Source organism: Rhipicephalus sanguineus, chromosome 3, assembly GCF_013339695.2.
Source record: "Rhipicephalus sanguineus isolate Rsan-2018 chromosome 3, BIME_Rsan_1.4, whole genome shotgun sequence".
Taxonomy (NCBI): domain Eukaryota; kingdom Metazoa; phylum Arthropoda; class Arachnida; order Ixodida; family Ixodidae; genus Rhipicephalus; species Rhipicephalus sanguineus.
Genome location: NC_051178.1, coordinates 64,133,715 through 64,160,437, shown reverse-complemented (window position 1 = coordinate 64,160,437; position 26,723 = coordinate 64,133,715). Strand labels below are relative to the sequence as shown.

The 26,723-nt window shown below is 49.3% G+C and overlaps 1 protein-coding gene across 1 annotated transcript in view; it reads left to right on the top strand.

Moving 5' to 3' along the window:
* The window catches only part of LOC125756130 (beta-hexosaminidase subunit alpha-like), a 174,402-nt gene that overhangs the window by 105,426 nt on the left and 42,253 nt on the right, over nucleotides 1-26,723 (top strand). Inside the window, exons 3-4 of the mRNA XM_037653974.2 lie at nucleotides 23,577-23,678; nucleotides 24,865-24,973. Of these exons, the coding sequence (XP_037509902.2) occupies nucleotides 23,577-23,678; nucleotides 24,865-24,973 (211 nt within the window). The remainder of the gene's footprint in view (nucleotides 1-23,576; nucleotides 23,679-24,864; nucleotides 24,974-26,723) is intronic.

The following is a 26,723-nucleotide window of genomic DNA, read 5'->3' as shown; positions in this document are numbered from 1 at the left end:
TCAGTAAATCGAAGAACTTCCGCGTGTCGCCATCGTCACGCCTCTCTTCCCAGTATTTCGTTGGCGGCAAGAAAACCGACGAGAACAACGTTCCCGTGCAGCATCCTGGATAGGAGGGTACGCAAGCCACTGATGACTCACCTAGTAACTCGTAAGAATGTTACGGATTCGTACTTCATATCGTCCATAATACAGCGGCCGACACGGCTGCAAACTCCGCCTTGTCCGGTAACGCATGTGCAGCCTGCGCGCGCCGTACTTCACCGGAGGGCCTCGCGGCAACCCACGCGCGATGGGGCCTACTGTTCACGGCTTGCGACGGTGTCACATTCCCCTTCACCAGCACCACTTTTTCCTTCACATTGTGCTCCAGTGACTCACCCACCCAGCCAGACTGCACGTAGTTGTGCGACTCCAGTGCCTCGTAGTTGCACACCTGGCAAAGACCCCACACATTCGCCTCAACAATATATTAACAATGTTCACTCGCCGTATTCCTGGCCACTCACACGTGGCCTCGACCTAGTCTTAGGCGTCCTTGGGGTGAATGTAGGTCAAGGTATCTGTGAAGAAGGATTGTGCGGTGTTTACAGTTTACAGCTGACAAACTTACGCGCCGCGAACGAGAATGCGTGGAGGTTGAAACTGATGAATGATCCGTAGACGTTTAGTACGCCAATAAAGGAAATCGGTAGACAGCTGCAAGAACATTCTAGTTACCGACTATTAACACTTCACGCCGTGATCGACCTTCTACTACGCTTGTTGCTACTGGTACCGACGACGAAGCACTGCCGTTCGCAGACGCGGAGCTCATTCTTGCGTTGCAAGCGCGAATGCGCGCCGCTGAACGGTTCAGACAGCGACGAATCGGTCAGTGGCAGCGACGATATCAAGCAAAACAGTCTAAAGAAACGAAAAATCAGCAAACACAGGCTTTAGCAGAGATCTCACACCAATGGATAGCGCGCCGGTTCGAGTACGCGCAGCCCAAGATGGCGATTTCGCCAATCTTGCACGTTAGGCGGCGCGCATTTCAATATGGCGCCCCCCTGGCGTGAGAATTTGAAAAGGTGTATACTCGCAACTTAACAGCGCGGAGTAACGTGTCCCGTTTGGAAAGGTCACGTGTGAGGTCATACCTTCTCCGTACAATCCGAATGAAAGGCAAGGTTCCAGGTGGTTGGCCCATGTACGAAACCCTCGAAACCGGACATGCGCGCAAGCTCCGCCCCCGTAGCTTTGCCTCCATTGTCAAGGACGTATCTATTGGCCCCGCGATTTTGTACCTTGCCCTCTCCTCTCTCCCTTTTGGGTTGCAGATATAAGCGCGTCTCCCAGTACCAGCACCTTATAGGAACTTGGAGGTGCTGTTTAAGCTGTCGTTGGTTTGCCTCATTTTCGGAACCGGCCGACTCCCAAGTACGTTGCGCGATAGCCGTGTGCGGGAACCTTGCTGAAGACTATCACGTGGTTGCGAAACGCGTCACCCCCATCAAGATGAAGCTGGACGCTCCCGCTAACGACTCGTTCGACGACGACATCACGGCCATCGGCGACGAGTTCGTTGGTGAAGAGGTCGACGGCCCTGTTGACGAAGAGTTTGCACCCGCGCTGGCTGCCTCGTGGGACAGCAGCGATAGTGACTACGAGACCTTCAACACTAACGGTGGGTTCTCGGGCGACGTGGCTGAGGGTCCGGCTGTTTCAGAGTGTCTGCCCCTGTCGGACGACGCGTGGGGCAGCAGCGACGCCGACGTCCAGACCTGGGGCCCACTCGTCGAAGAGCATCCCAACTGCCCGGACACCGCGGCCGGCAGCGAGATCGACGACAAGTCATCCGGGCGCGCTTGGAATTACTGGGACCCGCTTGGCTACGAGGACGAACTGGCGTCGCCGTACTGCGTGTCGCGCGTCCTGCGCGACCTCCTGGACCTTACCAAGGATCCTTTAACGGGTGTGTACATCGCGGCCGTCGAGCACGATATAACCCGGTTCCACGTGCTGATGGTGGGCCCCTCGGGCACGCCGTACGAGGGCGGCTTCTTCCACTTTCTGGTACAGTGCCCGCCGGAATACCCGATGCAGCCACCCCGCGTTCGCCTCATGAACACCGACGATGAAACCGTGAGCTTCAACCCTAATATCTACGACAGTGGCAGGGTTTGCTTGGACATGCTGGGCACCTCGAACACGCCGGGGTGGAGCCCCGCGTACAGCATCTCGAGTGTGCTCGTCTCGATCCAATCACTGCTGACGGACAAGCCTTACTTCAACGATCCGTACTGGAGCAGCGATGACCGACCGCAGGACTGCGAGGCCTACAGCCACGTCGTAGAGCACGAGACCATCCGCGTGGCCGTGTGCGACGCCATCGAAGCGTGCCTTAACGGGTCCTCGTTGTGCACGCCACACCTCAGGGAAGTGATGCTGAACCTCTTCATGCTCTACTACGACAAGTACGAAAAGGCGGTCGAGTCCAAATTGGAGCTGACGGGTACGGACATGAGGGACCCGCTCTTCTTCCAGACCTACGAGAGGGGAGACTACCAATACCAAACCTTGTTGCTCAGGCTACGCAAGTTAAAAGGCGAAGTCGAGGCTTTGATCAAGGCTAGAGGCGAAGACGAACAGTGAGCGGCGATTGTTGCCTCATAATACCTTTGCTCTTTTTTAGAAGTCGTCTCTGACTGCGAGAAAACGTCAAGTGAGATATTTTAAGTCTGTACGCTGTACTTCGCTATTCATTGTTATTCCCTCGCATATTGTACTTTGGTTACGCAGTTCACCCAGTTTAAATAAAACAGCCACGCATCGGATGTGTATTTTTATTTCTTGCGCCCCGCGTCAGTGGCGTAGCCAGGGGGTGGCACACCGAGCCCGTGACCGCTCCCGATTTTTTTTTTTTTGCCATGACATACAGAGCACAAAAAAATCACGCTCGAGTACCTGCCTGCCTGGCCCCCACTTCAGATCAAGCGAGTGACCCCCCCCCTCCCCGCAAAAAATTTCTGCCTACCCCCCTGCTTCTCGTGCATGGAACGCGGTGCCTGATTTTTTTTTTGTTCGTCTTAAGTCTATAGAATAGAGTCTGTATTATACGTCACGGGCTAGACAAGCACTCGAGAGCGTTTTTGTATTTATTTCATGCCGGGCCATTTCAGCTCTGCGATTCCTGGAGTGGCTCGAAATAGACTAGCGTGGTGCATTGTGGCCGCAAAGAGGTAACACACACAAATAGGGCAAACGGGGGATGCACGAGTTGAGGGTCTTCATCTTATTGTTGATTGACAAAAATGGACGTTTCTCGGATGTGTAGCCGGCAAGGCGCGCATCATATTTTTTTCAAGGCCAATTAATAACAACAATATTGTTATTATTATTATTATTATTATTATTATTATTATTATTATTATTTGGTTTGAATACATAGAATACACTAAGACACAGAGGCAACAGGGAGGGAACAGGCTGACAACTTCCACCTAAAGAGGCGCAACGGCTGCCTGCTCCTTCAAGAAGGGGAAACAGAGGAAAGGAAGATAGGAAAGAAAAAAAAATAACCCAGACATTACCATAAATAAGCAGTCACGTTGAAAAATGTCTAAACGCGAGGCCAAAGCAAAATAGCTATTGTTTAAAGGGGCCCTGCAACACCTTTCTTAGTTATATTGGAATAGTCTCATTATTGACGTATGACTCTTCACGAGTCATATGCCGCAAAAAGTTTTCGAATCCGTCAAATCTAAGTGGTGTTACCAAATTATAGAGATCACCTTCCGCAGATTTCTCCCTCAACTCAACGCAGCGAGCGCGCGGAATTCGCAAGTTCGGTAGATCGTCACGCCACCTAGCGGCCAACGGCGAAATTTTTTCACAGAGTATCGGAGAAACAGCGGACGGCGGCGCTCTGGTACGTTTGCCTTCTTTCTTCGCGTCGGCGTGATCCTGGCTACCGTGATTGCGGCAGCTGGCACGAAATGGTGAAATTTAAAGGTTTCAAAGGCAATCGAATGTGCTGCGTGCCGCAGTGCACTAATAGAGCATCCACTGGAGTCAGCCTCCACTCTTTTCCAAGAGACGTAGCGAAGAAGAAAGAGTGGATCGTGCGGCTAAGGATTGGCAAGCCCGTCACGCCGCCAATGACAGTGTGCAGTGCGCACTTCGTACCCACCGATTTCTTCTGGAGCAACGTAGGTAAGACCATCAATTATTTCTCGGCGGTAAAAGTAAAATAGAGCTTGCGACAGCGGAATGCAGCAGATTGGTGTGGCTTTTGCTCAGGTTTTACCTGCGTGAGGCCGCAGTTTATGACCTCCCTTACATCTCGCTTCGCGAGAAACGCATGTGCTTACATGTTGGGTTCTACCCTGTATGCCAACATGTGGACGAGCTCGAGCTTTACTGTTGTGGTAAGCGCAGCGAGAACAAGTAGTTTAGGCAATATTTGATATGTTCGAGAAAGTTGTTGGAGTTTGTAAAATACGCTCGCGAAATTTTGCGCAGTGAAAAACAATGAGTTAATGACTAGCTAATGACTGTCCCTGCAAGGAAGGTTCGTCAGTAAAGCAGTAATTCATGTCTCGGTATGCAGACCCACAGGTATGGAAACCTGCAAGGAGGCGACTGAAGCCATCAGCTGTGCCTTCCCAACGTTTGCCTCTGCGGCTGCATGACAAGAAGGACCTGTTGCAGCGTTGTGAATTGCCATCTTTGCAGCTACAGTGGCCCTGAAAACGAAATTGGTAGAAAAGTAAAGCACTAGCATTGAATTCACGACATGAGTACAACAAGCTTTTGCTCTTACTCTCCACTCGAACGACAATCAGCTGTATTGTAGTTTTTTTTCTTTTGCAGAAATGCGACAAAATTGCGCCACTGTGATAACTTTAGCGACATATTACGAAGCGCGCCGGAGGGCTCCGGAAATTTGACTATCTGATGTTCTTTAACGTGCACTGACATCGCACAGTACACGGCCCTGTAGCATTTCGCGAGACCGCCGTGACCGGGATCGAATCTGCAACCTTCGTGTCAGCAGCCGAGCACCGTAACCGCCACAGCACCGCGGCGGACAGGTAGAAAACAGTGAAGAGCAGTGAGATTACTTCGAGTCGCCGAACGGCAGTGCACGAAAGGCACGTCTGCGGGCAGGCACGATTAGCAAGAAAAAGATGACAGCCGAGATAACTTACCTTTATAGAACCTTCCCTGTCATACGTGAATTCCACCTCGTGTGGCTTCTGGCGGACATGAGACGTCTGCAGGCAGAGTCCTTCCACAACGACAGACGATGTGCTGCAGGCCTTAATGCCACAACAAATCATGTGTTTGGCGTTCAGGACCTCTTCGCCTTCAATTAGGCATCGTATCCGCGTTTCTGAAGCGTCTAGGTGGCGCATAATATCGCTTAGCGACAATGACTGCGAAAAAGGTAGTGCCATGGTCTAGAACGAAGCGCAAAAGAAAAGCAAATTCACAGCGCACATGTGCTCAACGACTGCGGCGGGATCCGATACTCTCTGTGGGCGCCATATTGAGTCGCCCCATGCGCCCCCGACAAAACTTGCGAATGCTGCGCGCGGCGTGAAGGGAGGGAGGGCGGAGGTGCGAGGAGGCGACGTCAGCGCCGGCGGCATTTTTTTTTCTTCATTTTTTTCTCTCTGGCGTCTCGGCGCAACCACGTGGTCTGTGGCGCCACTTCCGGTCGGCTCGCGCGGTCGTCGTCGAGCGGCGGAGCCCATGGCACCGTGTACCGCGCGTGCTTGAAAACTGCGAGTCGGTTTGGTAATGTTGGGTGTGCACCTCGAACTGCCGTATTGTTTTCATCGCTCTGCCAAACATGGACGCAAACTTGCGTGCGCGTTTGGAACGAATGACAGCTGAGATGGGTTTCGACCCACACTCCGATACACCGCCTCGTCGCACTGCTCGCGCTTGAATCGTATTCAACACGGCAAAGCTGCGTGCACCCTTCTCCCAGTGGTGGTACTTCGATGCTGTTTGCTCTTCGAATGCGGGCGCACAGCGAGTGCGGGCTGACAACAAAGAACTAAAGACTAGAAGAAAGGATCGTGGGGCATCGGGCCGGCGCGGACCCATCCCCCGGCTGTCTGCAGCTACCGTGAAAATGCGAGTCTGCTTGGTTGCTGTGTCGCGGTTTCTCGGGAACCTGAGACTACGGGGAGGATACGCCGAGGATACTGAACATACGCTCGATGACATACTGAACAGACAGCGAACGGGACTCTCGCCATTCAGCGAACACAGGTATCCTATGCTAGCCGGCGCCAGCATTGTTATCGGAGAAATGCTGCGCCGCTGCCTCGGTCGGTCGTGAGAACGTGCCGACGATGCAGTTTCCAGCTGACGAGGCAACACTCGAACGGCTGCCACTCTGAACGGCAACCGGCGATGGTCAAAAGCACAGAAATATTCACGATTTCGGCACTGCACATGGTGAAGAAAACGCAACCACGCAACTACGAGCAGACGAGCTGTCGGTAAGACCGGAAGTGCTAATATTAATGTTTGTTCGGTGTTTTAACGCCATAACACAATATAAACATACATATTATCTACTTATTGAACTCAAAATTAACAACTAAGGTAATAATGAGGGTGTTATCGTGATTATAACATCAGCCAATGGTGGAACTGCCGACAATCGCGTCATATATTGCGGACTAATACATCATTTGTCGAGAGAAGAGGCAGCGATTTTCAGCTGATTTTGAGAATTTATTGTAAATTCCAGGCCGCTCGCTTCGCTATAATATTTGGCTCGCGTGTTCTCGGGAGCCTCGACTACCGATTGGCAGCGCTTTCTGACCCTGCTCAAAAAAAGCACTCGACATTTTAGTCGTTGTTTACTGGCTCACTGTGCTTGCTCTGCTCAATGGATGAATATGAGTTGTATTGCATTAGAAAGCTTACGTTCTCCGCTTTCTAATGATAGCTAGTATTGTCGCCTAGTCTGGAGCGTTAGTTCATGCAAATGAAAACAGTGTGAGCAAAAAATTTGGTAGATCCAACGTACCATGGGAATCGATGTTATGCGAAGCATGCACGGGATGGTGACTGTGGCGTATCTTTTCACATTGAGCGAAACATTACGGAATGACGCTAGAGCAATATGGAAGTGGTATACGCACACTAATATGTTGAAGAGTCGCATATCTATTATATAACCAGTTATTTACAGTTGCGTAGCGATGGCAACAGACACATGGGTGTTACCAACACCAGACGCGGTAAGCTGATATGCAGTGCTTGTATTCATCAATACTGGATAGCGCGAATCCGAACAGGACAAAGAAGGAACGCAGACTAACAGGACAGGCGTAAGTCGGAACTAAGCTTCATTCAGGAAAGTTTTCCTAGATATATACACAGCCGAATGACACGCGCAGGCACACTGCACGTACGTTACAGTCACAGTTACACTTGTAATGGTTATACTTGTTCGTTATGACGGAGAACGCACGCACGTTTCACGAACACGTGCGTATGTGTAGATGAGATTCCTGACAGTTCTCGAACAAGGATCACCGTGATCAGTGAGCACGAGCAGCTGGACCGGACTTGTTAATCGGATCCGTCCGTGATCGCGGTTACGAGGGGCCTAAGTGCAGTGAAGTGCGAGGTATAGTACAGCTGGTGGAAATCTTGGATGCCTCTTACGATGAAATGATCTATGATGCCTCCTGCCGTCGACGTGGCAGCGAGGTCTTTTGATGCCCTCGCCTCATCCAATCCGTCTTTCACGCAATATAAGGACCAAGTATTTTTGGGTCTTGAGAAATCAATGTTCAAGGAACTGGTAATGATGAGAGGCCTGGCTCTCTCAGCAGATTTATTGTAGGCAGCATTGACGCCGATTTTTGCGTAGGACCAAGTGGACAAGCGGATGGTAGTTGAGCGTCTTCCAGGGATGTTCTGCCTTCAGTTTCCTCTCTTTCCTTGCGTTCGCCGCGGTGGTGTAGCGGTTAAGGTACTCGGCTGTAGACTCGAAGGTCGCGGGTTCGATCCTTGTCGCGGCGGTCACAGTTGAATATGCCCGTGTTCTGTGCGATCTCGGTGCACGTTAAAGAATACCCAATGGTCAAAATTTCCGGAGCCATTTACTACGGCGTCTCTCATACCATATCGTGGTTTTCGGACATAAAACCCCAACAAATATTATCACTTTCCTTGCTTGTCAATGTGTGTGTTCGCGGTTACTGTGTTGGTTGAGATTCTGTATCACCTGTGGCACATACCCGCATAACATTAACTCTGGTTTACGGGTATGTGCCACACGAGACTGAGAGAAAGGGTTTCATGACGTACGCGACAGGTATTTTGCGTTATTCATGTCATGACCAGTGAATTGTGTTCGTCATACACTGATCTCCTGCTAGGCCAATTTTGGTATATTACAACTTATGGAGACGACCAGGAGAGCGCCCAGACGTAGGCGGCTAGATAGATAGATAGATACGTAGATAGAAACGGCCAAAGTGCCTGAGGTTCGCTAAGAAATGCCTCGCATTTAAAACAGAGTTTTTGCTGTACAAGCCTCCGTTGTACTGCCAGTGCAGCAAAACTGTTCAACATATCGAAATGAAATTTACAGAGCCTTTTAATGAAGCGTTATGCAAGGTTTCTATGAAGAGATATTGCCAGTAAACCAATTAAAAATTGATGCACGCTCCAATAAAAATGGGCAAAATATTGAAAGTTTATGAGTAAATAACTTTTTTTTTGTTCTGTGCAGAACAACAATATTGAATGGGTTTCCAGGCTACGATGTACTTTATGTCTACGCGAAGTTGTTTTGTGTTCTGACGAACAGTTCTTGAATTATTACTACTTCAATTCAGCAATTTATGCCTCTACTTGGTCAGCCATTACCGACGAAGGGACAAAACTATCGAAGCTGAAACTCCGAAATCTTCAATATTCAAGCAGGAAGCCTTTCCCTAGGTTTCTATGAAGAGAAAATTGTCGTAAGTTAATTAGAAAATGTGTAGGACTGCAGTGAATTCAGCTCATTTTTCTGCTTGCCAGGTTCGTGCAAATTCATGTTTTTTTTTCTTTTGTAGGCTAGTTCACAACACGTATTGCACATTAGAAGGACCATGTAGTGTCTTGTAATCACCAGTGCTCGCTAACTTTACGAAGCGGTGCTTGAAACAAAAGATTTTCAAGAAATAATAAATCTCGCAAACATTTTTTTTGGCGGTGGCGCCATCTGTGAAAAAAAAGATCAAGTTCTTTCGCGTCAGTTCGGACGTTCGTCAAAAGTGGCGCCTCTAAACATTATTAAGCCGCCAAAACACGGATGGGTTATTTCTCCGGACTTCAGAGGCTCAATCTAGTCGCCATGTCTTCAATGCACAATGTAACCCCATGAGGCGGCTGAAAAAGAAAGAAAGAAAGAGAGGGAAAGAGAAAGAAAGAAGGGAAGAAAGCGTGTTGCATTGTACATCATGAATGCATAGCCAGCAGGTTAGGCTATTGTGCTGAGGATTCCAGGAATTGCTTGGTTGCTCGCCTTTGTACTCAGGTGACTGTAGAAGCGTTCTTGAAGTACACAAAGAACTTGACCTTGCCTCCTCTTATTTTTGAGGGTCGTAGGACATTACCTGGAAGCCTGCTTTCCCCTCGCGGGCAGGTGACGATCGTTTGGTAGTGTATGTGTGTTTGACATCTCACGTGACGCCGGTTGAACGATAAGATAACAATAGACTTTTTTTTCTGGAGACTAGCCTGCGCATGCGGAGTGGTGGTGAGTTGACGCGCGCTATGTTTCTGGGGGGTCACAGGGCCAAACAGCTTCTATAAATGTTGCACGGGGCGGCGACAGGTGTTAACTGAGAGGCAGATGCGAACTGGGGCACCTGGCGTCGTTTTCAAATTATCCCGAAAAATACCAGACCCACGAGATTTTTTTACCGTTGCGCGGAGGCCACGGACCCCCAGTTTCGATTTCGGTGATCTCCACTGGAGGCGCTGTTCGGACCTGAAAAAAGGTCCGGGCTTAGATGGGCTTAGATGGGGTTCCCGTCAGCCTCATTAACGAACTCGGACATAAAACTAAAGAAGCACTGCTGAAAGCCGTAGAAAAGTGCTTACAGGAGAGGGAAATACCAGACAGTTGGCGAAAAAGTAGAATGAACTTAATCTATAAAGGCAAGGGAGAAAAGGACAACATTCGCTCGTATAGACCGCTAACCATTACATCGGTGCTATACAGGTTGGCGATGCAGGCAGTAAAATTAAAAATAGAAGCGTGGGTAGAACAAAATGATATTTTGGGAGAACTTCAGAATGGATTTCGAATTGACAGGCGATTAGACGATAATCTGTTTGTTCTTACCCAGTGTATAGAAATATCGAAAATAGAAAACAGGCCCTTATACGTAGCTTATCTAGATATTACCGGGGCGTATGACAACGTTAATCAGGAAATTTTGTGGGATATACTGAAAGAAGTGGGCATAGGTGACGACTGTATACAGCTTTTGAGGGAAATATACCGAGAAAATACAGTTTGTATAGAATGGGAAGGAATAAGTAGCAAGGACAGCGTTGAAATTAGCAAGGGGCTGAGACAGGGATGTCCTTTGTCCCCGCTGTTATTCATGCTGTACATGGTGAGGATGGAAAAAGCGCTAGACGGTAGCAACATTGGATTTAATTTGTCACACAAGCAGGTCGGCACGATGGTTGAGCAGAAGCTTCCAGGTCTATTTTATGCTGATGATATTGTCTTATTTGCGGACAGTCAAGATGATATACAGCGACTGGCAGATATATGCGGAAGGGAATGTGAGGCTCTAGGACTAGGATTTAGTGCAACAAAATGTGGATTGATCGTATTCAATGATCACGAAGACCATGAGGTCTTTATACAGGGCCAAAAAATACCGAGGGTAAGCGAGTACAAGTACCTCGGAGTATGGGTAAATGAGGGGGATAGATATATGGAGGTACAAGAGAAAGCATCGGTAGCAAAGGGAAAGAGGAATGCTGCAATTATGAAGCACAGAGCTTTATGGGGATACAATAGGTACGAGGTGCTTCGAGGGCTGTGGAAGGGTGTGATGGTCCCGGGGCTTACATTTGGGAACTCAGTAGTGTGCATGAAGTCAGAGGTACAATCAGGAATGGATGTAAATCAAAGGACGGTGGGCCGCCTCGCGTTGGGCGCTCACGGGAAGACGACAAATGAGGCTGTAAAGGGTGATATGGGATGGACAGGCTTTGAAGTGAGGGAAGCTCAGAGCAAAATGAGATTCGAAGAGAGGCTGAGGAAAATGAAGAAGAGTAGATGGGCAGAGAAGGTTTTCAGGTATTTGTATAGAAAAAGCGTTGACACGCAGTGGAGAAAAAGAACTAGGAGGCTTACCAGTAAATATACGGCTAGCAGCGCGGGCGATATGGCAATAAGGAGCATTAAGCGGAAGGTCAGAGAGGCGGAGAATACTTATTGGATGGCAGCGATGGAAAAGAAGCCGGCTCTGAGTAACTACCGAAAGGGAAAAAACGAAATAAGGAGGGAAAGGTTTTATGATAATTCAAGGGTAAGCGCTTTACTGTTTGAAGCAATGTCGGGCTGCCTTAGAACGCGTAGTTATAAAGCGAGATTCAGTAACGAAGAAGAACAATGTACATGCTGCGGGGGAACTAAGGAAACGATGGAACATGTACTGATTGAATGTGGCGATATTCACCCAGGTATACGTGTGGGCACGAGTCTACATGAAGCCTTGGGTTTTAGGGACAACAATGGAAAGCTGCACACGTCCGCGATAGAAATAAGTAAGAGACGGTTAGAGTATTGGTGGCAGAAAAGTAGGGATAAAGAACAAAAATAAATAATGGGGGAAAAATAACGTCATTCTGCCTTAAGAGGCAGAGAGATGGACCGTGAATTTATATTTTGTTTGGTATAATAACATAGATTTAATCAATGTAGATAAGGTATTAGGCCAACATGAATCAAGGAAGCTTTTTTTTTCTTTTTTTTTCTTCGAGCCTGGTGGCAGACATGTCACCGCCCCGTTTTAAAGGGGACGCTCATAGCATCCACCCAAGGCGCATTGACACTTTGCAGAATAGTGAGTGACCCCTGGCCAACACCCTCTAGACTAGATCACACTACGACGGGAGTGCAGGACGCGTTCTCAGAAATGCCCATTGCTACGCGCTCGTCGTGTACTCAACGGCGCGCTGCGAATCCATTCGTTCATGCTGTCTCCCGTTTTCCGAAAGTGCCGACAAAGCAACTCCGTCGTAGAGGGTGTTGCATCTGGCGCCCACTTTGCAAACATCTGTAAAACTTCTTCCATGACTGTTTTTCTTGCTCTAAGCGTGTTCACCCCTCCACATTCATACGAAGGTGCAGGATCAGCACCAAGGCTTCCCAATACCTACTTCAGGAATGTCACGCCTCATTGTAAGTTTCCTCTTCCACTGAGAGAAAGGGGAAAACGAAAGAAAGGAAAGACAGGGATTAGTGGTAAACGGGAAAAAAAATATTCGTCTGCTGGTCTGTGGTTGAGGCTTTCGTGTGGAAAACAAGCTTGCTCGCATATGCGCAGTAACTATTTTGCAAGCCGTCAGTTAGCGAGCCATATTTCCCCGACTGCAGCGAAAAGTGCGCATGGCTGCGTGAACTCTAGCGTTCCCAGCCGCGCACAGCAAAACGAACGGGACGCGTCCCGACGCCTACTGAAGTTTGGAAACACAGGAATAAAGCTTGGACTGCGTGATATAGAAAACACGCGCACAATTTATGCTATATGAACTAACAAGCTCTAGCAAAACTAAATTTAGCAGATAATCCTTTTGCTCACGTAGAACATGTGACGTCTTATTTTCTAGGCACCCTTCACAGGCCAGAGTGCGCGACGTAGTTCATTTACCGTCTCAGTATCGCCGGCATCGGCCGCCATAGACACCTAGTAAATGAGTCTTTCGCAGAAAACATAGACACGCTCAAGCGTGCCCCTCCGATGGACCTTTTCAACGAGAGCTCACTGGGTGCAGCCATAATCCCCTGAGTTAGGCATATGTGTGAGCCGCCTATCCCCCCGCCCAATATAGAAATTTTGTTCCACGGTGAAGTTTCAATTCAAAGTGACGACATATAGTGTGCCTCAAGAAAAATATATAATGCTTGAGACCAGTCCAGTCTCTGTACTATTTAGTAAAGTAACAGAAAACTATTCTATGCGAAGCCGCGGGCGCCTTTTTTGAAACCCTTGCGCTTAGTTGCGTGCTCTGGGGCTTCTGTCGCACCTCAAAAATGTCTGGCGGCAAAACGTGAAAAAAAAAAAATCTGTTCGCGAGTTTTCGCTGTGGTCATCCCATATGCTGGCGCTATGAGTGCTCGCATCGGTGAGCGCGTGCGAATTTTCTAAAGCAACCGCTTTATGTGCGTTTACCACACCACTTCATTTACCACACCACTGTGCGGCGGCTCTGCAACGAATGAAAATATCTCCAGTACCATGTGCGCGAACTGATCAGGTTCTGACAGGTGCGCCGTCGCATTCGCGAAAGCCCGGCAAGTGCGCAGGGGGTGTGCGAAATATCTATCCAAATCAAACTCTCAAGGTCCCTTATGCATTTGACTAACAGGATTCGAACGCCAAAGCCGCCTTCTTTTTCTTCTCAGTCGACTCCCCCCCCCCCCCACACACACACACCCACCGACAGCTTTCCGCACCTCACGCGGTTTGTCAGTTCCTCGGGGATCTGCCCACTTTTGACCAAGCAGCGATGTCATGCAATGACGTCACGACGACAAAAATTTTGTTGATCTGTGACGTCATAAGGTGACGTCAACCAATTATTTTTTTTGTAGCACTCGTGTAGACGGCGACGGGCACTTTTCGCGCTGACAGGGTTATTCAGATGGGGCAGAAATGCTCGGGGGAGACGGGGAGATTGCGGATCACGTGACCGCGACGTCACGGATTAGCGAGTGGGCGTGACCTCCCCCGCGCCTCCTCGGAGGAGACGGGGACGTTTTCCCCGAAAGGACAAACGATCCCCCCGGCGGTGGGGGATGTGGCGGAATTTCGGGCTCTTGTTTGGCCACATTGTTGCACTTGCTCCTGCAGAGAGCGGCAGTGGGTGTCCAGTCTGCAGTTGGGGTCATCTGTAGCTGGGGTCATCGTCGTCAGCAGCTGGTGAAACGGGCGGTACAAGCCACAGGAGTAGTCTGGTAACACTGGTCTCCCCCTCCGTTCACCCCGTCCGTGTGAGTGGGGGGCATTTGTGGAGAATTCTCCTCGCGAGTTGACGTCACAAGGCTCCGCCTTTACCCCCCCGAGCATTTCTCCCCCGCCTGAATACCCCTTTATGAGGTGTAGTGTTTGCGATGGAAAGGCACCGAGCACCTGTGGTGCTCCGAAAAGGAACGACACACACACAGTTCCACACCACGCCCAACTTACCCTCGGCTGTAGCGAGGGTGTTTATATATATCAAATGGCGGCGCCCCCTGGCGCCATACAACAGAACAAAGCATATTACAATATACATTTCTCCTCCCCTTAACAAAAGAATTACGCTATGTAGTCTTCCAGGTACTGTGGACGCCGGCGCTCTCGCTGAGGCCGTGCCGATCGGTGTAGTGGTTGATGTCGTGACGTGAGGGACGACGATCGTTGGCGGGACTCTGATGACTCCACGTCTTGCCGAAGCTGCGCATCTTGGGCGTCTCGAGGTACCTGCAGACTTACAGGCGGTGACACAGTGGGTGGCACAGGAGGTGGCAACGAAGGTGGCACACTGTCTGTTTGGGGTATCGGTATCGGATAATCGTACCGTTGTGGTGACTGTGTTGGGGGCTCTTTCAGTGTGCTCTTGGAGAGCTTTGATGCATGCCAGGTAGTGCTGTCATTCAGACGATAAGTGTTACGGGCTACCTTGGAATAAATTACCCTAGGGCGTGAATACTGGGAGGACGCTTTTCCTTGTCCTTTCTGATGCACCCGTACTTGGTCACCAGGTTGAAAGGAATTGTGGTAGGCAGGACGTCTGCGATTAGCATCCTCCTGCATTTTACGCTGATAGCATTCAACACGCTGACGCAGTTCCTGGTACTCGTTATATGGGTTCTCATGAAAACTGTGCGCGGAGAAACCTACAATATGCAAACGCGTTCGCGGTTGGCGACCACGCAGCAAGTAAAACGGAGACAACTTAGTTGCAGTGTGCGGAATGGTTCGATATATTGCGACGTAGTCGAGAACAGTCCTTTTTAGAGGCCGTTGTTCCTGAAGGGCACACTGAATGAATGACTTGAGAACGCGGTTAAACTGCTCAACCTGCCCGTTAGATTGAGGGAAATAAAGTGAAGATCTGATGTGCTGATTCCCTCGGTAGTGAGATACGTTTCGAATTCCACAGAGGTGAACTGGGGGCCATTATCAGTGACGATTTCCTCGGGCAGTCCCTCTCTGGAAAAAACTGAGGTTAAAAAGCCTATTACAGATTGACTGGTTACACATGATGTGAACATCACCTCGGGCCACTTCGAGTAGTAGTCTACCATGACTATATATATGGCGTACCGACAGTCTTGAGGGGCTGAATGAAATGGACCAATTATGTCTACAGCCACCTTCACCCAGGGTCGGGGAGGGTATTCAGTCGGCTCTATGGGCCCCTGTTGGCTTTTGGCCGACTTGTCAGCACTGTTGCAAATTCGACAGTCGCTTACATACTGCTCGACATGTTTGCGAAAAGCTGGCCACCAGTATGTGCAGCGAATCAGGTCTTGCATTCTCACTATGCCGGGGTGTCCTGCATGCGCGAGAGCGAGCGCTTGTTTCTGTAGTTGGCTGGGAAGGACAACTTGGTCCCCTCTCAGTAGGATGCTATCTACCACCGAAAGTTCGCTTCTGACCTCATAGTATGGATGAAGTTCTTTAGGAAGTTGCTTCCTTGCGGGCCAGCTATTTATCGTATATTCCATGACTTGTTTCAGAGCTGTGTTACAGGTCGTGGCCTGTTTAACTTCAAGCTTGGATATCATGGCCTCAACCTGGGCGACTACTTCCTCCTCAAAAGCAAAGGAGGGTTCAGAAGTGTCAAGGGGGTTGCGAGAGAGGGCATCTGCTACCTTATTCTGCTCGCCTTTGCGGTACTGGACGGTGAATGTGTAGTTGAGAAGACGAGCTGTCCACCTACCTATTCTCAGTGGTTTCCTCCCAGAGCCCTTTTCAGACAAAAGAGTAGCCAGTGCCTGGTGGTCCGTCAAAAGTGTGAACTTTCTTCCCCAGAGGTAGACATGCCACTTTTCGCAAGCCCATAAACAAGCCAAAGCTTCCTTTTCGCCAGTGGAGTACCTGCGTTCAGCTGGAGAAAGAGAACGAGAAGCAAACTGAACAGTTCGAGTGTTTTCTCCATCGGTCTGTTGCAAAACAGCACCAAGCCCGTAATCCGAGGCATCTGTGGACACCACAATAGGAAGAGTTGGGTCAAACAGTGATAAAATGGGCGCATCACGGAGGTACTTTTTTACCTGCTGAAAACTATTTTCAGCAGCCACATCCCAGTTGAATGGGACATCTTTACGCAGCAACTGACGAAGTGGCTCCACTACGTGGGCCATGTGTGGCACAAACTTGGAAATATATTCCGTCAACCCAAGAAAAGAGCGCAGTTGGGTCGGATTGGAAGGGCGGCTAAAGGTCTCAACCTGCTGAACGTTCTTCTCAAGGGGGGATATGCCCTGAGCGGAAATCTTGTGTCCGATGAATGACAGTTCTTGGACATCAAAGACGCACTTGTCATTTAGCTTTAACCCTGAGGAAGCAATCCGAGTGAGAACTTTTCCCAGATTGTCATCATGTTCCTTTTGCGTGCTACCGAAAACGATGATGTCAATGTAAAATTTGACACCAGAACAGCCCGACAGAATTTGGTGCATGAGTTGTTGAAACGCAGAAGGAGCGGAAGCGAGCCCAAAACACACTCGCTTAAAACGGAAAAGGCCCTCATGCGTTACAAAGGTCGTCAAGTCGCGACTGTCCTCATGTAGTGTTACCTGGTGATAGGCCGAGGCGAGATCTAACTTTGAAAACCATTTAGCACCCTGAAGAGACTGCAGCAGGTCTTCTGCATGAGGCAACGGGAAGCTATCAACAATGATGGCCTGGTTAGGTGCGCGCAGATCTACACACATTCGAATGGCTCCGTTCTGTTTGCGAACAACAACAATGGGAGACACCCATTCTGACGCCGAGACGCGCTCTATGACGTCTTGTCGTAATAAGTTCTCTATTTCCTGTTTGACTGATTCGCGCAATGTGAGAGGCAGCCGCCTGAGCTTTAAGCGTTGTGGTGAGACTTCAGGACGTATCCTGACCTGATGGGTGACACCATGTACGAGGCCAAGGCCGGGAGTAAACAAGTGTTCAAAATGATTGAATCTGTCTGGTAGGTGGCCCACCGTACCTGATGTGATGTTTTGCGATCTGTTAGATGGCACTCGTGGCAACTCACGGGGAGGCGAGGCCGGTGCGCCCGCAGAAAACTCGGGATTCACTGGAATTGGCTGTGTGCTGGTGCCGCAGCATTGAAGGCTGTCGCCTGCAAGAATCATATTAAGTTTGTGGGTTGCATCAATACCAAGAAGGGATCGTCCATTGCTTACAACGTAGAACAGTATCTCATTAGTGCGATTTCGGAACGTTACCAGAGCTTGAAAACACCCGAGAAGTGGAACGATAGTCCCTGAATAATCTTTCAGTTTTTTAGGTGGAGCTACCAGTCTGCTATCGGAACCTGACGGTTGGACAAAATAACGCGTAAACAATTCTTTAGACAGAATGGAAACTGACGAGCCAGTGTCTACAAATAAAGATAAAGGCTTTCCGTTCACCTCAACATCGGCGTAAAATCCCGGTGTGCGGAGGTCCGGTGGGTGTCTGACAGGGCCATAGACTCGGCGTGATCCGAACGCCTAGGCCTGGAGGGACTGGAGGCTTGCTGATGCCATGCTGGTGGTGACCGCGCGAAGGGTCTGCTGCGACACACAGTGGCAAAATGTCCCCTCTTGGAACACTGGTAGCAAACCTTGCCGCGCGCGGGGCAGTTCTGAGTAGGAGCATGCTGATAGCCACAGTTGGGGCAGCCAGTTGCAGACTGGGGTGGCCGGTTGTAATGCTGACACGTCGAAGAAGGTGCAGCGAGTTGCCAAGGGCGAGGCTCGGTAGAAGGTGTGACAACCCGCGGCAAAGGACGGCGCTGCGCCGAACTTTGATGTGGCGCTGTGTTTAGCTGTACAAGCGCTTCAGGCTCGTATTCTTTGAGGCGACGCTGGACGCGGTCGGCATCGTTGATGATCTTCACGGCCTTCTCAAACGTAAGCGTGGCCTCCTCGACAAGCAACCGTTCCCGTAGTCGCGTAGAAGTCAATCCAATGAGTAATTGTTCGAGCAGCATCTGGTCCTTCAGTTCACCGAAGTCGCACTGGTTAGCTGTATCTTGCAATTCGAAGAGAAAATCCTGGGGTGGAGACTCGCCTTGCGTGAGGTTCCGAAACGAGAGTCTGGCTGTGGCTACTGCCTCTGGAGGGCTGAACTTGGCCGTTAGCGTTTGCACCAATGAGGAGTAGGCGTCTTTGGTTGATCCCGGCGTTTCCGATGCCGCGGCGAGTGCAACCCGTGCCTGCCTCTGACCTTCGGCTCCAAGCAGTGTTTTCAGCAGTGCGGCTTTGCGTTCCGCGGAAAAACTTTCGCCGCCAGCGGCAAGCAAATAAGTTTCAAAATCTTCAAGCCACCGCGTCCACGGTACTGTTGGTGTTCCCGGATGGTTCCAAAACCCGGGCGGCTTTCCTATCAAGCCGGCCATGTCGCAGCTGTGTGGCGATACGTTATCACCTGGCGTTTCGCTGACCTTCCTGGGGGCGGTGGCTCGCTATCTGCGGCGCGATAAGCGGCGATGCGCTAAGAGCGAGGGCTGCCGAAGAGCGAGGGCGCGATGCAAGCGGACCGAAAGGGTATCGCCGCATCTGGTGTTGCCGATAATTTGCTTCATGGCTGCTGGTTGCCGTTGGCGAGCGGCGGAGGGTGCAAGGCTTTCGAAACGCATGTCGGCTGCGCCATTGTAGTGTTTGCGATGGAAAGGCACCGAGCACCTGTGGTGCTCCGAAAAGGAACGACACACACACAGTTCCACACCACGCCCAACTTACCCTCGGCTGTAGCGAGGGTGTTTATATATATCAAATGGCGGCGCCCCCTGGCGCCATACAACAGAACAAAGCATATTACAATATACAACAGAGGACTCTAAACTTTCCCAACCATGTGTACTGTGCTAAGACAGGGAAAAAGGATACGGCGACATCCACCACCTCTAGCAGAAGCAAGAAAGCCAGCAAAAAAAAAAAAGAAAAGTCCTTGTCAGGATCAACCTTCTTGACGCTTCGGTGGAGATTTCGCACTGAATGCGTCCTTCGTTCAACTGCCGTCTCTCTTTGTGTTCTGTTTTATTTATTTCTTACTTTACATTGTTGCTACGTAGACAAGTGATAATAATGCACATTGGGAAATTTTGGCCGGCACTGAAAGTACAAGCAATGCATAGATCGAGTTCTGTACTAAAGCTGCACACTTGGCTGCTTCGCATAAGTTTGCCCAACTTTGCCAATAGCAGCCAACCTGCGGGAAGAAATGACAATTTTAGTACAAAAACAATCGCTTCCGTGAGCCTTATTGGAGAGCCTCTTCGAAAAGCTGAGCTAGTTTTTGGGTGTCGACTTTCGGCCTATACAGATAGGTTGGGTTTCGCCGAGAAAGAGCCCTTACACATTTTATTATTGAATACTCTCAATAGGATGCAATTCGCATATGCGTTACGACTTGTGCTCTTCGCTGCGGTGCTAGAAGGACTCGTTTTGTAGCTGAAAAAATATACCTCTCATACGTTCGGCTAAAGCTGAGCAGTGCGTTCGTTTATGTTTGTGAGTGCGCCCTCCAAGTATGTATGTCGCGTTGCTTGACCTCCTCTTCCGCTCTCTGCCTGCTCGCCACGCTTGCACCACAATATGGTCGATGTCACCCTAATCCCCATTCACATTCTTGAAGATTTCAAATAGCTATGTAACAGAGGAAAAGGAAGCGGTGCCCCATACACCTGTTTAGGGATGCATGAGGCGCATAGTGTTTTAGCTGGCAAAAAGGCAAAGCCCTTCCTTCGTTCATGCATATAATATAACTATTTTTTGCTCATTGCAAGGCACGAAAAGGGGGCTTTGTGTAATGATAGCCAGGAAGTAGTGGAAAGGAGCTTTCTGGGTAGCTTCTGAATGTAGCAACATAAGTATCAAGCGGACCATGTGCGACACCCACACTACATTTACAGTCGAGCCAAAGCTGGTGACAGTGGAGAAATCTACAATTACTATGCACGTGCACAAGGTCGGGGCTGTTCCACGCGACCGAACACTGCCGGTGTTCAGGGCCACTGAAGAACTTCCTCGAGAAGTTACTGCACAAACGAACGGTCGTCTACTCTTTTTTAGCGAGGGAGAGAAAGAGTCGGTTCAGGAACCAAACCATTATTTCCAGCAACCCTTGCGGCAGTGCGGCTCAGCGCCTAATCGTTCTATTGTAAATAGTTATACGTTACCAGGGGAGAGAGAGAGAGGCACCTCTTTTCTGGACAGTTGCACGGGAGTACAAAGGCTCTCGGGTCCGTGCCTTTTTTTGTTACTGTTGTTGATGTTCGGAAGTGGAGGGAGGGAGGGAGGGAGGGAGGGAGGGCGTCACGCACATTTGAAACGTTTCAAAGGAGATTATGGAAGCAGCGGCACCCCCGAAAAGAATGGATTAGTTGCAGCAGGAACAGGCACTTCGCCGCCGCATGCTACGACGGCGGAGAGTGCATTTTCCTCCCTTTTTTTCCAAACGTGACTTAGTGGCGTCTTCTGGTGGCTCAAGCAGAAACTACTCGCAAGATGGCGACGGTGGTACCGTCACCTTAAAGAAAGCCCGCGAAATATGACGACGTGACTGCGTTCGTGCGCTACTGTACTGCAGCGGCCTGAAACGTGCTTCAAGCGAAACAACCGGTGCGTAGACCGCGGCGAAATGAGCAGCTGCGGCTTTACACTCACAGAAAAGGTTTTTGTCCCACAACAATAATCGTCATCTGGCTTGCTTGCGTTTCCTGTTTTGAAAACTCGGCGCTGGCCACTTTCCTACCAAGAATGCTAGGTCACGCTGATAGCGGACATATCGTTCGTGACCAGAAAGTGCCGGGCGCACGGTGATAATGCAAGAAAAGGAAAGCAAAATAAATGACGATTATTGTTGTGGAGCAAAAAGACGCCCTTTTAGGGGCGAAGCTCCTTATAGCGGCACCCGTTCGTCCCTCGTAGCGTAGTATGTAACCAGTCTTACGCTTTGACCTGCAAGGTGGTGCCGGTGGGAGATGTTTCCTGTGCGTTGTTGAACAATAAAAAATTCGCAGCGTTAGCTAAAAGCCGACTCCTTCTGTCTCTCATTCCCATTAGCAGCCATTCTTTGCCTCCAAGGTAGTGCCTGGTGAGATTTCTCCTGTGCGTGATTAAACAATAAAAATTTTGTTCAAAACGCCGTTGATTGATGAAATAAACCAACAAAAGACGCCAGATGTTTTGTAAAAGCAAAACGAAAGAACGCCAGATGTTTCTAAAGCAAAACGAAAAGACGCCAGCTGCTTAACGAAAGACGCCAGATGTTTTCTAAGCAATGGTTTTCTAAACAATGAAAATTCACAGCGTACATGTAAAATTAAAGTGCGCTGCAAGTCGTCATAACTCATCGAACCTTTAGTATAAACGCGCCCGATCTCACGTCGGTGATGATGTACTGGGCAGAATTCACGGAAGATTCACGGTTTACCGATGAACCTCCGCAGCTTTGCCCACTCATCATCATTCACTCCGGGAGCGATCGGCACGGAGAGGGCCGATTCGGCGAATCTCGCCGCCGCCGAACCGGATTCTGCGGCTCTCCGGTCGCCGGAATGCTCAGTGTGAACGAGCCATTATTTTATTGGAATTCGCCTTGACAAAGATGGTGTTATGATCGGACTTCACGGCTTGGCGCCGCTGGATCGTCGGAATGGTATGGCGGCATCAGCCCTGCTTTCTTCGACCTCAACGTTCCCCGAAACGTACCAGATACGGCGACGACACTGCAATTGGGTCCTGAACCCTTCAAGGCTGTCAACACACCTGAGGTCACGGCCAATTTTCAGGAATGTGCGCCGCAGTAAAGCGTTCATTGTGTGTATGGTTCCTTTGTGGCATGGTGACCCGACTAGGAGCTGGCCGTCAGCTGCGCCGACGGCGATATTGAGGCAAGGAACGACTGCACCTGACAGCACACCTGACAACACAGCCTGTTTCCAGCAATGCACCGTCCGTCGTCCAGGCGCGCCGATTCTCTCTTTCCTGGAGTGCGAAGAAGGCGGTGCTTACTTTTCGTTTAGAGGAATGTGCGCCGCAGTAATCCGTTCATTGTGTGTATGGTTCCTCTGTGGCATGGTGACCCGACTAGGAGCTGGCCGTCAGCTGCGTCGACGGCGATATCGAGGCAAGGAACGACTGCACCCGACAGCACACCTGACAACACAGCCTGTTTCCAGCAATGCACCGTCCGTCGTCCAGGCGCGCCGATTCTCTCTTTCCTGGAGTGCGAAGGAGGCGGTGCTTACTTTTCGTTTAGTGGGCGGAGATGAAGACATGTTGATTGGACTGTCTTGGACTTCATTGTTTTCTCCCAACAGGGAATCATGGGAAGGCCCAGGCTTTATAACGCGAGCGTCGAGCAAGCGTCCACGAGCTACCACGAGGCTTCGACAGGCCACGTCGAGGCTACGTCGACGCTACGCAGCGTCGCTAGACGACGCTACGACACGCTACCAACTCATCATGTAAATAAACGTTCCTGTTATCAGCTCCGGCTCCTGAATTCTACTTCTGCTTGAGGCCAGGCTGCTCCCCGGTCCTATGGGCAGACCCCCGACTACATCAATGGTGATGGTGTGTAAACTTGACGTTTGCAAGAAATTCATGCACGAACATTACTCGTAATACAACGAAAAGAAAACTATGTGCGTTTTCAGATAAAATACATTCAGGCCTTTACGTGTCAAAACCGCAACGTCACTGCAAGTTATGGCAAATTTTCGAACAAGCAACGCCGCTGAAGTCAATATCGCGATAAGACGACTTGTCTTCAGACAAGTGATCTTGTCTCAGCACGATTTATCATCACTTCCAGACCCCGCCTTTTCTTCGGCTTCCCACTTACTTGAACTTTATCGCAAGGCACAAGGTTGGGAGAGACTACAGCGTCAGTTGGACATCTTGTATCATGAAGTGCATACACCTAGATTACGTACATACACGAGGGGTTTTTCGTTTCGAAGCCATTGAAATGCGGCTCCCGTTGCCGATGTCGAGCCGGGGATCTTGAACACAGCAGCGCGACGCCGTAATCAGTGCCCTATTGTGGCGCTTGTGCGCTGGTTAAAACGTTATAGAGTAATGAATGCAATTCCTGCTCTTCCAGGACGCAATGTCGTACAACAAGATGAATGTCCTCCACTGGCACATCGTGGACGACGAATCCTTTCCGTACGTCAGCAAGAAATTCCCGAGCATGAGCGAAAAGGTGAGAATGCGTTGATTGGCCGTTGCTTTTCTATTTATTAAGGACGAGCATTGCGAAGGCGGGGAAACTTACACCTACTGCACTAGTTTTGGAAATCGCCGTTATTGCTTTTAACATCATAGCTGTTCTAGAGTATGGGCTTGACGACAGATGAATGTCCGCGTCGCATGTCACGTTCTGGTTCCCAGATACACCCATGGAAGGCGTATCTGCCTTGGTCGCCGGCAAAGCTGCAGCCGCACATAAACGGGAAGGGCGGCTCAAGCTTGAATAGGGCCTAAAGCCAGTGTAGCAGGGGCAAATGTGTCAGGGGCTGCCGCATATCATTCGCGTGCATCTCTACTATACAAATAACGTAATCACAGACACCCACACAATATCACAATAAATCTAAAAAAGTCACAAGGGAAACAGAGGAGAATCGCAGCTCTGCTGTTTCTGCAGATTTCACACTGGGTGGAACTGGGGTAAATTTTTGGCTACTCCTTTCACCTCGTAGGGTGAAACACAACTATACCTATTTTTAATGAACCTTTCCGGTCTTTTGCGTTATCACCCTTTCCAGAGGCTGGCAACCGTTTTTAAGTACCCATGAAGCGGCTCAAAAGAGAAGCACATTTGCTACATAGCCCATTTGCGCTAATCATATATTGCCGGTCTGAGGATATCCGTGAGACTGAAGACCCATCGGAAACACAAGGATGCGTGACGCCCTTGTGGAGAAAGACACGTTATATATATTTGCAGTCGCCATGCGCAAGAGCGATGCCATAAAATGTTGGTCGAGCGATGGCATAAAAATTTTCAGAACGCGTCAGTTTTTTTATGGATTTCCTGTTTCCCATTTAGGTACGCAGCAATGCGAAATGGTCTTCTCTGTCTCGTGCGTCTCAGGTCCCGCCTTTCTAGGCAGAAGGAAAACAAGCAAAGGTTATGCAGATATTTTCACATAAACCGATATGAGAGACTGCAGTTATCCCCTCTGCAGTCGATATTCAGATTGGCGGCCGTATCTGTGCCACAGTTCTGGATCAATACAGCGCTCTTTAGTTATGTGTTTGGCGAGCGAAAAGTAAGCTATCTTTTTTTGGTCAGGCAATACAATTTTTGTGATTGAAGTGTGATGATAAGAAGAAAATGTAAGAAGATATATATACGTCGCCGAACAGAGGAATTCTCTCCGCAGGGCGCCTATGACCCGGAAATCCGCGTCTACCGGCCAGAAGATGTGCAGTACGTCATCAGTGAAGCTGCTGCAAGGGGCATTCGCGTCATGGCCGAATTCGACACACCTGGTAAGAGTCGCTCATACAGAAAGAAAGAAACCGTGCTCATATGACATTAACACGGCCGAATCCCTTACCGACTGCTGTTAATCAGTTTTCGCATGTGATGACAAATGCGCCAGCATGTCCTGCCCTGATTCTTCGTCATCGCCTGTTTCTAGTACGGTAATCACCAACTTGCGTAGGTATCCTTATATTCAAAAGCGATATTATGGATAGTACAGGACTACAGAGTGTACCATACGTTTTACGACGATATTATCAACACAGCTCTCAAAGTCCATCCCTAAATTAACAGCGAAGCTGTTTTTAGGCTGTCGGTAACTTGTGCGCCGTTGTAAAAAAAGTTGATCGCAAGCATGCACTAAGACGCGCAAAGCTCATACACAGCAAAACTGATCGCTGCCTTATTTATTTATTGCCGTAATGAGGTTGAACTTGGCTTTATCTAGGCAGAACTTTGCTGTAACGAGGTTGAACATGGCTTTATCTAGGCAGAACTTGGCCGTAACGAGGTTGAACTTGGCTTTATCTAGGCAGAACTTTGCTGTAACGAGGTTGAACGTGGCTTTATCTAGGCAGAACTTGGATGTAACGAGGTTGAACTTGGCTTTATCTAGGCAGAACTTTCCTGTAACGAGGTTCAACTTGGTTTTATCTAGGCAGGACGTGGCTGTAACGAGGTTCAACATGGCTTTATCTAGGCAGAGCTTGGCTGTAGCGAGGTTGAACTTCGCTGTAACGAGGTTGAACATGGCTTTATCTAGACACGACATGGTTGTAACAAGGTTGAACTTAGCTTTATCTAGGCAGGACATGGCTGTAACGAGGTTCAACATGGCTTTATCTAGGCAGAGCTTGGCTGTAGCGAGGTTGAACTTCGCTGTAACGAGGTTGAACATGGCTTTATCTAGACAGGACATGGCTGTAACAAGGTTGAACTTGGCTTTATCTAGACAGGACATGGCTGTAACGAGGTTGAACATAGCTTTACCTAAGCAGGACTTGGCTGTAACAAGGTTGAACTTGGCGTAATCTAGGCAACACTTTATTGTAACGAGGTTGAACATGGCTTTATCTAGACAGACCTTTATTGTAACGAGGTTGAGCTTGGCTTTATCAAGGCAGGACATGGCTGCAACGAGGTTGATCTTGGCTTTATGTAGGCAGAATTAGGCTGTAAAGAGGTTCAACTTGTCTTTATCTAGGCAGAACTTTGCTGTAACGAGGTTGAAGTTGGCTTTATCTAGGTAGAACATGGCTGTAACGAGGTTGAACATGGCTTGATCTAGGCAGACCTTGGCGGTAACGAGGTTGAACTTGGCTTTGTTTAGGCAGGACATGGCTGTACCGAGGTTGAACATGGCTTTATCTAGGCACAACTTGGCTGTAATGAGGTTGAACTTGGCTTCATCTAGGCAGAACATGGCTCACTGTAATGAGGTTGAACTTGTCTTAATCTAGAGAGAACTTGGCTGTAGCGAGCTTCAACTGGGCTTTATCTAGGCAGAACTTGGCTGTAGCGAGGTTGATCTTGGCTCTATCTAAGCACCTTAAGGCCGAGGCGTGTCCGTCCATCCGTTTGGCGTCCGTGTCCGTGCTTACACAGCACCGTGTGAAATCGAAACATCACGTTTAGCAATGGACTGATATCATTCATAATTAAAACACCTGCAAGCACAAACCCTTTATACTAGTCTGCCACTTCAATGTAGACATTATGGACCTTCGGACCTAGCTTTGTCTTCGAATTTTTATG